The sequence below is a fragment of the Squalius cephalus genome (genome assembly GCF_949319135.1).
Source record: "Squalius cephalus genome assembly, chromosome: 10".
Lineage (NCBI taxonomy): Eukaryota > Metazoa > Chordata > Actinopteri > Cypriniformes > Leuciscidae > Squalius > Squalius cephalus.
Window position 1 is genome coordinate 35178346 of NC_137131.1, and position 13607 is coordinate 35191952.

The window sequence follows — 13607 nt, forward strand, 5'->3', positions numbered from 1 at the left end:
TTTTTAGGTCAATCATTTTTTTGAAGACTTTAAAGCTTTTCTCTTTATAAATGCTTTTGAGCTGCTTGGAGACACTGAAAACACTGTATCATGAGCTGCACGGGTGCAAATGAAAACAGTGCCGCTTTTTGCTCTCAAACTCGCTGTGCATATGTTTTTTATTTAATAAAATCGCAGCCTTTGCTATTGATAATCACACTAAGCAATATTTCAATTTAATTTTGATTAATCATTCAGCCCTAGTATAAACTACTTTTATGGTCTTTTATTTTTGGAGTTTGACAGCATCTGTGCCTATTCACTTTCAAAAGAGCACTCTGCACGTTCTGCTAAACATCTCCTCGTGTTCCATGGAAGAAAGAAAATCATGCAGTTTTGGACTGACATGAGGGTGAAATAAATCCAGAGCATTCATGTAAACTCACTCTTTAAGAAATTTGACATTAAAAACCATTCAGTGGACACACACTTGGAATGGAAACTGCCTTGGAGAGACAGAGAGAACCTCTCCATGACCTGATGCTCTGCTCTGCATGATTGTTTCTGTGATCATTAGTCACACAGGCCTGAGAGCACACCGACAGACAGGAACCATCTGCCGTGCTGCACACACATTCATACAAACCTTCTCTCCCTCTCCGGTAGAGTAAATCTACAAGAACAGTGTGTCACATACTCCAAACAACACTGTCTCTCCCTGACTCACCCTTCGTGTGGGAGTAGCCCTCTGCCGTCACTCTCCACTGCACCAAAACACCCAGCAAGGCGAGAGCAGGCCAGGCTCCCAGGACCACCCACGTAGTCCAGCACACCGGCTCCCGGGGGCCCGTTTTCACCCGATCGTAAATATACCTCACAAGTCCAAAGAGCTCCACGAAATAATCAGTGGCCACGACGATCACTGCAGCCCCGAACACGGCTGTGGAGAGCGTGGTGAAGCATCTCTGCCACTGCAGGGTGAGGACGGCGAACAGCATGCCCAGCCCCAGCAGCACGCCCAGGGGCACCCACACTGACCGCGGGGGGTTGGATGACAGCTCCTCCATGCCTATCAGGGTCCCGATGCCCACCAGCAGGCCCAGGAGCAGCCCCACCATAAAAAGCCCAACGCTCCGTACCAGCATAGTCACCAGGCCGCACAGGGTGCCGATGCCCAGCCCGATGCCCACGCTGGCCTCAATGCTCAGCTGCGTGTCTAATATTCGCTCCTTGTAACAGAGCAGGAAGATGATCACAGAACCGAACATCAGACCCGTGAGGAAGAGTACAGCCTTAAAACAGCGGTAACCTGCAAAAGGGAAAAAGAACTGGAGGTGAGAGTTGAATGAGTGAACAAATGTGTGAAAGAGTGAAGGAGGGAGAAGAGAAAGACATCCGAGGTGGATAAATACTGAAAGTTTGTACAGAGTGGCTGATTTCACAGCTCAAGAATAGCAGTTTATTAGCAGCTCAACACTTTCCATAGTTGTCAGTGAAAAAAAAAAAAAAAAAAAAAGCCTCAAACAAAACAGAAATGACTTTAAAGTTGAAGCCCTCAGGATTATACCCTTCATGTATAATACTAGAAAATAACAGGGTATTAAATAAAAATAAAATCATTAAAAAGTTAAATAAATTTTAAATGCTACAAGTGAATTTAGGCATTACATTACAATATACATTATGAAAATAGATAAGCACATTTCATTGGGTCATTATGTGTCAACTCCCGGTCCCCGGCTAAAAATTTAGTTTTTTTTTTCTTTACTGTTGAAAGAAATACATGAATGAAGAAGATACATAATGTTGTTTTGATAGAGGGAAACACAATACATTACTAGTTTCAGTATCATTTCAGCTGAAAACTTACCCACTTTTGTTTTTTGAACATTAAAAATGGTTAACATTCAACAATTTGAACATGCACTGAATTCACTTTAAACATATATTTTTAATATATATTTTTTTTTTAGCTATTTCAGTTCAAATATATTGAGAAGATTCCAATATATTCAAGTCTGTGATTTTGAGTAAGGGAAAATACCTGTTTGTATTTGACATTCAGTTATGCTGTACAATTAAAAGACTGTCTGCAACTAGCATGGCACAAGTAGAACGATAGCTTACTTGTTAATGCACTGGCATTAGCAAAGCTATTGCTCATTGGACGTAGAATCATGCAGCATAGTTTTTATACATGCAGCCATCCACAACCTAACCATAAGCTCTACTTTTCTGCACAATGTTAACCATAAAAACGTCAACGTAACAGAAACTCTTAAATGTCAAACATAACTGAACATTAAACATTAACAGGTCTTTCCCTTCACTCCATAACACATTAAATAACACTTAATTTAAACATTTACTCTACAGATCCAGCCATATCCAAAGCATGCTGGGAAATATAATTCCTAAGCCCAGTTTCAGTTAATGCAACAAAAATCAATCATGTAATCCCAACACAAATGGTAAAAGTAAACTTAAATTCTAAATATATTTTAAGTGGATTGAACACAATGAAATTAAGTTAGGACAAAATGTATAGAAATTGTGTTGCTTTAGCTCATTTTAATTAATTAATTTAAACAAGCAGCACAAATCTTCTTCTTTTTTCAGCATGGAACCACATTGAGATCCCCATGTCTCTGGGATTAAACCTAATAGGACCTTAAAAATTAACATTACAAAAGAAACATTTATTAAGAACCAGAAGAATCTAGAAGGATATTAAGATATCTTTAATACTTTTAGAGTTACAGGCACACAGTCCTTTGGAAAATAATATTTGTGGCACTCGGGTATGTTCAATGCAATTGTTTTGATAGGAAAAACAAGATACATTTCTAGTTTCAACGTTATTTGTTCCTCAACTGTTCCTCTTTGAAATAAAAAAATAAAATCAAAAAAAATCAGCAGTACTTTTAAATAGTGGATTATTCAGTAATACATCCATGACATTTAATATTTTATCTTTCATCACTATTTATGTTTGTCTTGCTTACATTTTTTTTTTTTTTTTACAAAATAAAAAAATGAGGCGGGGAAGTTTCTCAAAATTGGTTGATTTAACAAGAACGACCCACCTTAAGTTTATTCAGAGGCATAAAATATGCTCAAATTTGGTGTAGATGTTATTTATACAGATAACTTACTGTACATTAAATGCACATATGGAAATATATCAGTTTTCAGTCTATAAATTGTCTGATTAAGATGATATTTAAATGCATAGTTTTACAATCAAAGTAGTTTTAGTTCAGTAGTTTTAATCGTGGACGTTTTTAGAATTATTCTAAAAGGCTTTTTACTTTATTAAAAAATGATGTACTATCAATCAGATAACAGAAGGTACATTGTAAATTGTGTGCAAACTGGTTTTTCAGAAAAATTGTTTATTTTCATAACAATGCTATTACATTGTTAATTTTGTTACAATGATATTGTTTGCATTTCTCATGCAATGTGGGTAGCCATTCAAAAGAGAGAAGGCTTAAAGGTACGGTGTCAAAAACATCCATTAAATTCTATATGACAGCTGTTGACTAACAACATAAGTGGATTGAATGGTATACAAAAAAGTAGAATATGTTCCCTTTAAATCTGTAGTCATCTCAAGAAGAATGCAGTACAGTTATACAAGCTATGACCTTATTTAGAACCTCATCAATATTGAAAAGAGGGCAAAAAAACAACTCTCAGAACAAGAGAACATGGGTTTGACACAGAAACAGAATAAAAATTGAAAACCACCACCACCACCACCATAACTATAAATAAATAATTATAATAGGGACAGACTGCAAGCATGAGATCATGTGCCATCTACAGATTGTTAACTGTAATAAAAATTATTAACATTGCATCTTGGTAACATATACAAATATTGTGTCTTGGTAATGCACATAAACATGAAGACTCAACTCACCAAAGAAGCAATAGATGATTCCGAAGAGACAGCACATAGAGCAGACCACCGAAGGGACCACCTCATAACGTCGTCCCACTCCATCGCTACAAGGCTCTGGTCCAGCTTCTCTTGAGGGAGGGGCCAGCTTAAAGGCTAGGGTCTGCAAGGTGGACGTCATGGTGACCGTAGTGCACTGGACGGAGCGAACAGGTTGTAGGGAAGGGGTGACTGAGGGAAGGGGAAAGGGCTGGGAAATCAGGGTACACCACGTGTCCACATGAATCTACCTGTAAGAGAGAGAAAAATCTATGTGTTAGAAGATTGGAAGACTAGAAGTTGTATAAACCAACATGGAATTAGTAGGAAAAGTCAAGTCAAATATATTCGTATAGCAGTTTTCACAATACACATAGTTTCAAAGCATCTTGACAGAAAATCATGATGTCAATGTTTATGAGTCAGGCGATAATATAGTTTACATTTTTCAATGATATAACAATCAAACAGTTGAAATATGCCAGATATAACATATTTCGCTCTATGCGAGTATACTGTATGCATATAAAGTTGGACATGCTTATATATCCAACTTTATATAAAGAGCTGTTATATAAGAGTAATAAGTTACATTTAGCACAAAAAAATCAGGAAGTTGAGATTTTCAATATAGTGCATATGGCTTTAATGTACGTGAGTGTACTGCATGTATGCGGATAAGGTTGGATATAATAACTTTATATATGGAGCTGTGCAATAATAGTTTACATTTTGCAAAGACAAACAATCACGCAGCCAATATTTGCTATATACAGTATATTGCTTTACATGGGAATACTGTATGTGCAGGTAAAGTAGGATAAACTATTTATACCACATTTAATATAATGCTGGGTGATAATATACTGTGTAGTAAGTGTACATTTTTCAACAATATAACAATCAACCAGTTGAGATTTGCTTTATAGAACCTATAAAATCGAACCTAAAAAAATCCCTTGTAGGTACCTAGGCCTATATTTATTATGTTTATTAGAGTTTTCAAGTTTTAAAGGTTCCGAATTACACTGACTCTTTCTCTGTCCTGCCCCTTTAGTTTTACCTTTTCCCCTGTGTCTGACTGTTTGGAAAAGATTTTGGAAAATGTAAGGCTAATTTTATGAAATTTACATCCACGACACTACTGGTATGTAGGCCATTACTCACTCACAGATATTGCCGTTTCATTTATTCTCTAACTTTATATATGGAGCTGTGCAATAATAGTTTACATTTTGCAAAGACAAACAATCACGCAGCCAATATTTTACTTTACTTCACTCTTCTTAATTCTCTCCCTTTGTTTTTTTTATTTTTATTGAATTTTCAAAGTGACAGAATTCAATATCAAGTTCTTGACACATTTCTTTTACACATTTTGTAAGTATAACTTGAAACACAACAATAATTTAAATAAAAATAAAAAAATAAATAAAAAGAAACTTAAAAATAAAGGGCATCACTATGTTAAATTAATTTAGCAGAGATATAGATCTTTGGGCTTTTCAATTTTTTAAAAACTTTACAGATTCTAAATACATTTTAAAAGGCTGCTTTAAAATGAGAAAACTTGGGTTTTGAGTTACTCCATTTAGTTTGATGAATATAAAATTTTCATAATAACAAAAACAAATCGATAACATATTTTTCTTTTGGAAAAGTCATATTAATTTGTATGAAGTAAGACGGATGACAAATTTAAGACTAAGTTGCAGTTCATTTTAACACTTAGAAATTGAGACATCTCATACCAAAAGATTGATGAACAGGGACATTCAAAAAATAAGTGCATAATAGAGTTTCTTTCACAATTACAAAAACAGCAATTGTAATCAATATCCAGATGAAACCACTCTGTGTCTTGCACAGGATATATTCTGTGAGCAATATTAAATGACACTTCTTTGGTTTTATTTGTACAGACTAAGAACTCCCCAAAAATGTTCCCATTTATCATTAATTAAATCAAGTTTATCTAAAAATAAATGTTTGGAAAATTTACTTCCTACAGTGTTACACCAAGTGCCATGATTTCTGAATAGAGATACAATTTTGGCAGAAATAGAATTCATGACAATACAATATTCTTTAACAGAAATATGACACTTAAATTTCAGACATAGTTCAGTAATACTCAAAAAATGACCATCAGAATTCAACAACTGACCAACTAATAATATATCCGACTCAAACCAATGTCTGAAAAATAAAGGTTTTCTTTGGTGTGTGATATACTTATTCCAAATAAAAAAGGAGTGAGGATAGAGGTTATGTTTAAAAGCCAAACACCATGTCAAAAGGACTTGCTTGTGAAAATTAGATAAACAAAGAGGTATTTTGTTAATATCAAAACTGCATCTAAGGAAAAAAATTATACCACCAAGTTGATTAATAATTAGCCTAAATGGTTAGGGAAAATATTCCACATAGAGCAATTATTTTTAATAAAACATTTTAGCCAATTTATTTTAAAAGTGCTATTCAGACCACTCTGATCATATGGATTGCATAATATATTTTTCTTTAAATAATGAGGTTTGTTTTTCCAAACAAAATCAAATAACAACTTGTCAAACTCTTTGGGAAATGTCTTGGGTACAAATAGAGCTTGGGATATATACGTAGACCTTGACAAACCTTCAGATTTAGACAACAAGACAACCATAAATGGATAAATCTCTCTGGTTGTGACTCAAGAGTCAAACTTTCTTTTTGTACTGTTGATAATCGGATTAAAGTTAAGAGAAGCACGATATGATTCATCTTTACAAAGTTTTACACCAAGATATGTGACTACTTCCTTAACAGGGACTCCAACAATTTCTTCAAGGTACACATTCCTAAGTGGAAATCGCTCACATTTGCTAATATTAAGGTTAAGACCAGATACTTTAGATAAATTATTTATGGCATGAATTGCTTAGCTCTGCAGCATTTTTTTTGCAGTGTTGCATCATCGGCTAGCTGCCAAATTTTTAATTCATTCCCAAAAATGTTAATACCTTGAAAGAAATTCCTATTTACATAGCAAAAAAGAACCTGTGTAACGAGCAAAAAAAAAAAAAAAAGAAATGGTGAGATTGGGCAGCCTTGTCTGATGCCCCTAGAAAGAAAAAAAATCTACCAGAAGTCCCATTAACCATTTTAACAGAGCTGTTACATTCAGTGTACAGGGTTGTAACTGCCTTTCTAAAAAAATTCCCAAATTTAAACTAGCCTATTCTAATGTTGCGACCATGAATTTGTGTTCTACTGCATTGAACGCTTTATTAAAATCAACAAATAGTAATAGATTGTCATCACTGAGAAGGTGACTATAATCAATAAAAAATAAGACGAATATTATTACATATATGCCTCCCTTTCTTGAAACCAGACTGAGACTGATCAATTAGGGAATCCAATCCTAATTTCAGCCTGCTGACAAAAATAAGAGAAACCAGTTAACCAGAAACCAGAATAAAGGTAATGATGGGTTTACGAATGAATTTTTCAAAACTTTCAGAGATGCCCTTTCCCCGTTTATTTTAGCTGTTTAATGAATCTATAAATAATGGAATTTTACCTTCATCTCTCAGACAGGGGGTAATTACCTTAATACCAAAGGCAAATAAGGTAACCTTATCTCTACATGGGTGGAGACCTATTTTTTTAAAGTCTATGGTGGAGACCCATAACTTTATTTTTCAATCCCTTTCTTTATCTCCCCCACTTTCTTCCTCCCCCGCTTGTTTAGTCATGCCCTTCTCCTCTGACACATAGGCCTAGTTGTGGTTCCTTTTGTGCTTAACGATGCCTAATAAGTTTAACTGTTCTGCCGACAGGTCTTCTTTAAATCACAATCAAATCAGTGGACAATTCTTCTGTTCTGGCACTGTTTACTACAGAATAGTGGTCGACCGATATTTGACATTTTTATTAATCGGTTCTTAAATATGTTTTTCTGTTTGGCGATGTATTGGAGGCGAGGCTTTTATTTTGACGGCACACCAGACTTTTAAGGCTACGTTCACACCGTCAATTTTTGGGATTGACAACCGCATTTACTTACAAATGTGTGAGTCTCGAAATGTCCCGTTCACACAGCAAATTACAGCAGCGTCTTGAATAACGTTAACTTACTGTCTCTGTACGAACGAACCGGAACGAAAGAACGTGCAACGACTAGACTAGAGTCAAGCCCCAGTAACCATAGCGACATTGACCGAAGTAATATCAAAGATGGCGACGTCCACAAAACTGAAAAAGTCTTATTACTTTTGACACGACAAGAGTCCAATCGAGTTCCGTCAAATGTTCAATAACGTAACCGACACAAGCTTCAACGTAATCACTCGCGTTTCACGTCCTTTACAGCGTCTCGCGCATCTGTGTCGCGCATAGAACACAAAACTGACGGGAGCCGCTCCGGTGGAGAAAAGACTGGATCTAAAACCTTCAGATGACACACACGGCTCATATTTCCGTCGCTGTAAGTTACCGACAGCAAAACCACAAACAAAACCCATTAGCAGAGCGACTCTCTGGCAGTGTATGACGTGACAAACAGACAACTATTTGTCCAGTGCGGTTCCGTTCACACAGCGCGGGTTTTCCGAGAATGCGTTGTGACTCGTGAGTCCTGAAAATTTTGGGTGCGAGTTCGGTTGTCACTCCCGTAATTAAACAACAGAACTGTATGTGAACGTAACTATATACACAAACAGGCTTTATATCGGCCATCGGCCAACCTTCTCTCTTAGATATCGGCCATCAAAAAAACAATATTGGTTGACCACTAGGCTACTACACAATTCTCTAATTCTAGTTCCTGATTCTTTATCCAACACTCTTTGACACTGCAGAAAAAGTAGAAATGTGTAAGAACTGCTGACCAGCAGTGATTGGAACCGCTAAGTGGTTGTACTGTAGGAAGCCATTTGTTTCAATGAAATGAACTGGTTTGTTGCAACCATGATTCATTTTAACAACAGCCCTTAAAGGGGACATAACAAACACAGTTTCTGCCAATCTCGTGTTAATCTTGAGTACCAATAGTACTGCATCCTTCATATCTCAGAGGAGTCTTTAGTTTTATCAGATTTATAAAAGAGAGATACAGCTGTACCGCTTCTTTCCGAACACAGACGAAAAACTTTGGCCATGTTTAGCAGGAGAATCCAACTGTTTAACAATGCAAATAAGTCAGAATGCATGACATAGCAATAGCGTGTGCAGCACAGCAAAAACAGACTCTGTGTGGAAACTATCGCTGCACTGCTGTATACGCACCGCTCCTGGAACGCATTGCCGGATCGCATCTGAGTGCACTGCAGTGTGAAAGCTCTAACCTGTTAACATTGGTACGGAAAAAAATATGCACTGCAAACGGAGTATGTGTGAAACAGGTATTAGACATCCCCTTTACAAATCTAAAATACTTTGCATTTGCAATAAACAATACTAAAATTAATTTGATGTCTCTTAACTCAAAGGTTATTGCATGTTTTAAAGTGCCCTTATAGAGGATTTTTGAAAATGACCTTTCATGTAGTGTTTAACATAGCTCTAAGTGAATGAAAACATCCCGCAATGTTTTAAATCTGAAAGTGTGCCGTATATAAAGTTATTGTCTCTCAAAAGTAAGAATCGACTCTGAGTCAATGAAATGAATTGTTTTTCAAACGAGTCATAATCCGTTTCGTTGTGATGTCAAGACGAAACATTAGCATATTGCCTGCACACTTACTGCGCGTGCAGACACCAGATTCCTGTGGATACTGGATAGCATCATGTCGAGAAGACGCTGTGCTCTACAATGTGAAGGTAAAGCCAGTTTTCATGTGAAGATTCAGAGATTAAAATTCATCTTTACCACGATACCACAGCAGTATAATCCTAAACTTTTGCTGTGTTCCCTTCATATTACTGACGATTGCTTCTCAAATCTCGGAGTTCAATGCAGGATTCGCAAAACGCTTGCTCTTGAGAGACGGGTCAGTACCCAGTTAACTTGGACTAACTTGCTCCTCAAAATCGCAACCTGTAAGTATGACTAATTATTGATGTATAGTTTTTTTTACCGGTGGCTAACTCACATTATTACTGTCTTACTGAAATACTTCTGCTAATCAGCAGTGGGCCGTTATTACCTAAAACTGTGTCTATTAATGCAGATAGTCTGTTGTTCTTACTACTTTGAGTAAAGATTAAGCATGGAGCAAGATTTGTTTTACCAACGTTTGTTACATCAGTCATTCACATTAGAGCTCAGCTAATGTATGCAGTTATTGATCCAGTTCCCACATGTTCACCGCAATAAATTTGAAATAAATAAGTGTAAAATAATCAGGTTGTTGATGGACATGCACTTGTGATGGTGAGGAATTACAGTTGCAACATATCATAATGTACCTCAAACTGAGTAGTGTCACTGAGAAACGTCCTGCTTGAGTCGTCCTTGCAACGGAGGTTCAGGTTGAATGACTAGTTCTTCCAGTGTTTCATCAACATCGGACTCGAGTCAGATTGATATGGTAAAATCAACGTCATTGTCTGTTACTGTCTTTAGTTTACTGTGTAAAATCGCTGAGCTGCAGGACAGAGCTGACGTTCAGTTATGGCAATGGGCGTTTTTGTTTGACGCGTGCTGTACGCGGTAGAACAATCACAACAGACTGAGCTGTCTGGCCAATCAGAGCAGAGTAGCTTGCGGAAAGGAGGGATTTAGAGAGACTGATTCATCTGATGAGCCGTTTGAGAATCATTAAAAAATGTGATGTGCAAATGTATATTATGAGAAAATGAAACCTTTGATGCATGTAATGAAATTACCTTTGATGCATGTAAACCTGTTGTAGGAGACAACAAAACAACATTAGGAAACTTTAAAATAGCATAATAGGTGCACTAGGGATAGGGATAAAAAGCTATTTAAACCAACTCATGCATACATGTTTTGTTTGGATAAAAAGTCATAAAATCAGGTCATAAACATATTTCCAGCATGTTTTAGCTGTACTATTACTGCTTTTCAACCAAAGTAACTGTTGTTACGTCCCTTTTGGTCTGTTTGTGTGTTTTATGCTGTTGTGGGAGGTGTTTATCCAGGAAGAAGACCGAATTGGTTCCTGCAGTCTGATTGGTGCCACGCCGATTGATCAGCTGACACCTGGACGTGTATAAAAGCCTCCTTCGTTACTGCTTTCATTAGCCTTGTGTTAATTTGCTACACTTGTCTTGCCTGATTTAGCTACTAAGTGTATTAGTAAGACTGTTGAGAGTGTTTATTCTGGGGTGTACATTTGAGAATTTGTTTAAGAGAGAAGAGTTTGTTTGTTTCTTGTGAACTGCCATATTCGTGATAATGACTACCGCCTGTTTAATGACCTAGATTCCAGATTACCCCTGCACTGATTTATTTGCTCTTATACCTGTATATACTTGTGTTTTGGATTTGGGAGGTAGGGAGACCTACGCCACCTTTTTGTTTGAACTTTCTTGCATTTGTTTTGGATTAGGGAGTTAGGGAAGTAATTGTATTTTCTTTTCTTGGACAGTAAGAGGTACATACAAATTAGTTACTTTTTTGTTTGTTGTTTTGGGCTCTGTCGGCTCCTGAGGTAAAAATCCCCAATTGTATTATAAACCAGTTAAAACTCAATAAATATTGTTTCATTCACTTTTCCATAAAAAGAAACCGTATCGTTTCCTTTTTTTTATGTTACATCCTTTACCCTAGACGGGGCGTACCACTGTTAAAGTAACTTTTTACACCATCAGTCAAATCCTCAGTGCATTCCAAATGGCCCGAGTAAGTTCACTCATCTGCTTTCTCAATTTAAATCAGACTTGTTCTCGGTTCAATGACCTGGTTGGCGACAAGTGGACAACTCTACAAGTGCTTGATGGTTGACTGATATTTGGCTTTTTTTTTTTTATTATTGGCATCAGCTGATCTGTTCACTTGATATGTGTTGGAAGCGGGAGTTTTATTTTGAAAGTGCTGAGAGTGCAGATTCACAGGAGCTCTCATTCTCTGTCTTCCTTAGTTTAGCCTACTGTGTTTGTTAAACAGTCCTGTCTAATAAATTAATAACTTATTTATTTGTGTGAAAAAACTAAAATACATCTACAGAATCAAGAAACTGCTATCTAAAAGTATAAGGGGCCGTTTACAAGACACGCTTTCAAACTTTTTATGCGTTTTGGGGGCCTGAAAACATAAGGCCCCAGGTTTCAAAGTGCAAGATTGTGAAAACAATACCGTTATCGCCTCCATGTAAACAGCAAAATTAAGAATTTGTGAAAACTGTAACATCATGCGCATGCGTATTATGCGTTTAGTAGTCTAAAGGCCCTTAGTTTTTCTTTACAAGTGGTGTCGTCAACTACCGGCCTAGCATGCATAACACAGCATTGTTATGCAGTTGTTTTTGTGGATCCTTGTAAAAGGGATCATTTTGACAACGTTGTCGTCTGTAAAAAACAAAAGGAAAAACTTTTCCATTTTAAGAACACATTGACATGTAAATAATATACCCTAAATCAGTTATATTACAGATTTATTTTTCCCCAAGTTCAATCGGCTTATATAGGCTTTATATCGGCCATCCTGCTCTCTAAGATATCAGCAACACACCCATTAAAAAATTGTACACTTCAAAGTGAATGAACTCAAAGCCAAAAAATGGATTGTGGAGTGTGTGTGTGTTTTATGTGCTTTCTAAAACCCTCTAAGCAAAGCTCTCTCGGTGCATTCACACGGGGTGTCGGCTTTAACGCTTCTCATTTACTTTGAATGGGTGACGTCATGCATTGCTGAACTAAAATGTGGGTTACATGGCGTTGCTCATGGCAGAATTTGAAAACTTTTCAACTTTAAGTGCCAACGCAGGCATCAGCCAATTAGATCGCCTATGCAAATACCCTAGCACAGACGCTAGTCAATTGCATTCATGCAACACCGGAAAGGAATGTGATTGGCTATTGTCACTATGACGGTCGCGTCAACACCAAGCTTCAGACACGCCCTCCATCAAGCGTTGACGCCGATGCCCCGTGTGAATGCAGCGTATAATCATCCTCTTTAAAGCAAAGCTGCAATAGCTATACCTTTTTTACTGCATTCATTCTGCAGTTTTATGTACAGCTGTTTCTGAATTAGTGCTGGGCGGTATACCGAATACCGGTGTTTATTTTTAATATACAGCAATACCGGTGTATGTTGCTTTAACAACGATCGGAACGCGGCGCAACACTGTTTGAGAGGGGTCACTTTTCACTGTTGTACTGAGGTCACAGCTATATGTGTTACTAGCGTGATGGTGAAGATGGATAGGATAAACTATAATTGATAGCTGTCAAATTATATTACAGTGTTTCCCATACATTGGTTTACAATATCAACACTGCCAACCACAAATAGATTTTCCAAAAGGCTTTGACATCGTTGAATAAACATGAGCACTCCACATTTCAAAGTCAAACCGCGGCGCGGGTGTTTTTATATGAATGTATCTGAAGTGAGAGTTTCAATGTTATTTCAATTTAATCTTTCTTTATCTTTCCTGATAAAGCAGAGTTATGAGACTGCTTTGTGTACAGCCGTTACCGGGGAAACCAATATTTCTGCCACTCCTAAAGCACCTCCTGACTCTCAATCATTAGAAAATGTGATTCTTGAAATGTGATTCCCAGTCAT

General features: G+C 36.8%; 1 protein-coding gene across 3 annotated transcripts in view; it reads right to left on the reverse strand.

The window, feature by feature from the left end:
* tmem198ab (transmembrane protein 198ab) overlaps positions 1-13607 on the reverse strand; it is a 36257-nt gene that overhangs the window by 4965 nt on the left and 17685 nt on the right. For all 3 annotated transcript variants that reach the window (XM_079883402.1, XM_079883403.1, XM_079883401.1), the window contains 2 exons: positions 3908-4176; positions 707-1288 (listed from right to left, as the gene is read on the reverse strand). In XM_079883402.1, the coding sequence (XP_079739528.1) occupies positions 707-1288; positions 3908-4067 (742 nt within the window). In that variant the 5' untranslated portion in view covers positions 4068-4176. The remainder of the gene's footprint in view (positions 1-706; positions 1289-3907; positions 4177-13607) is intronic.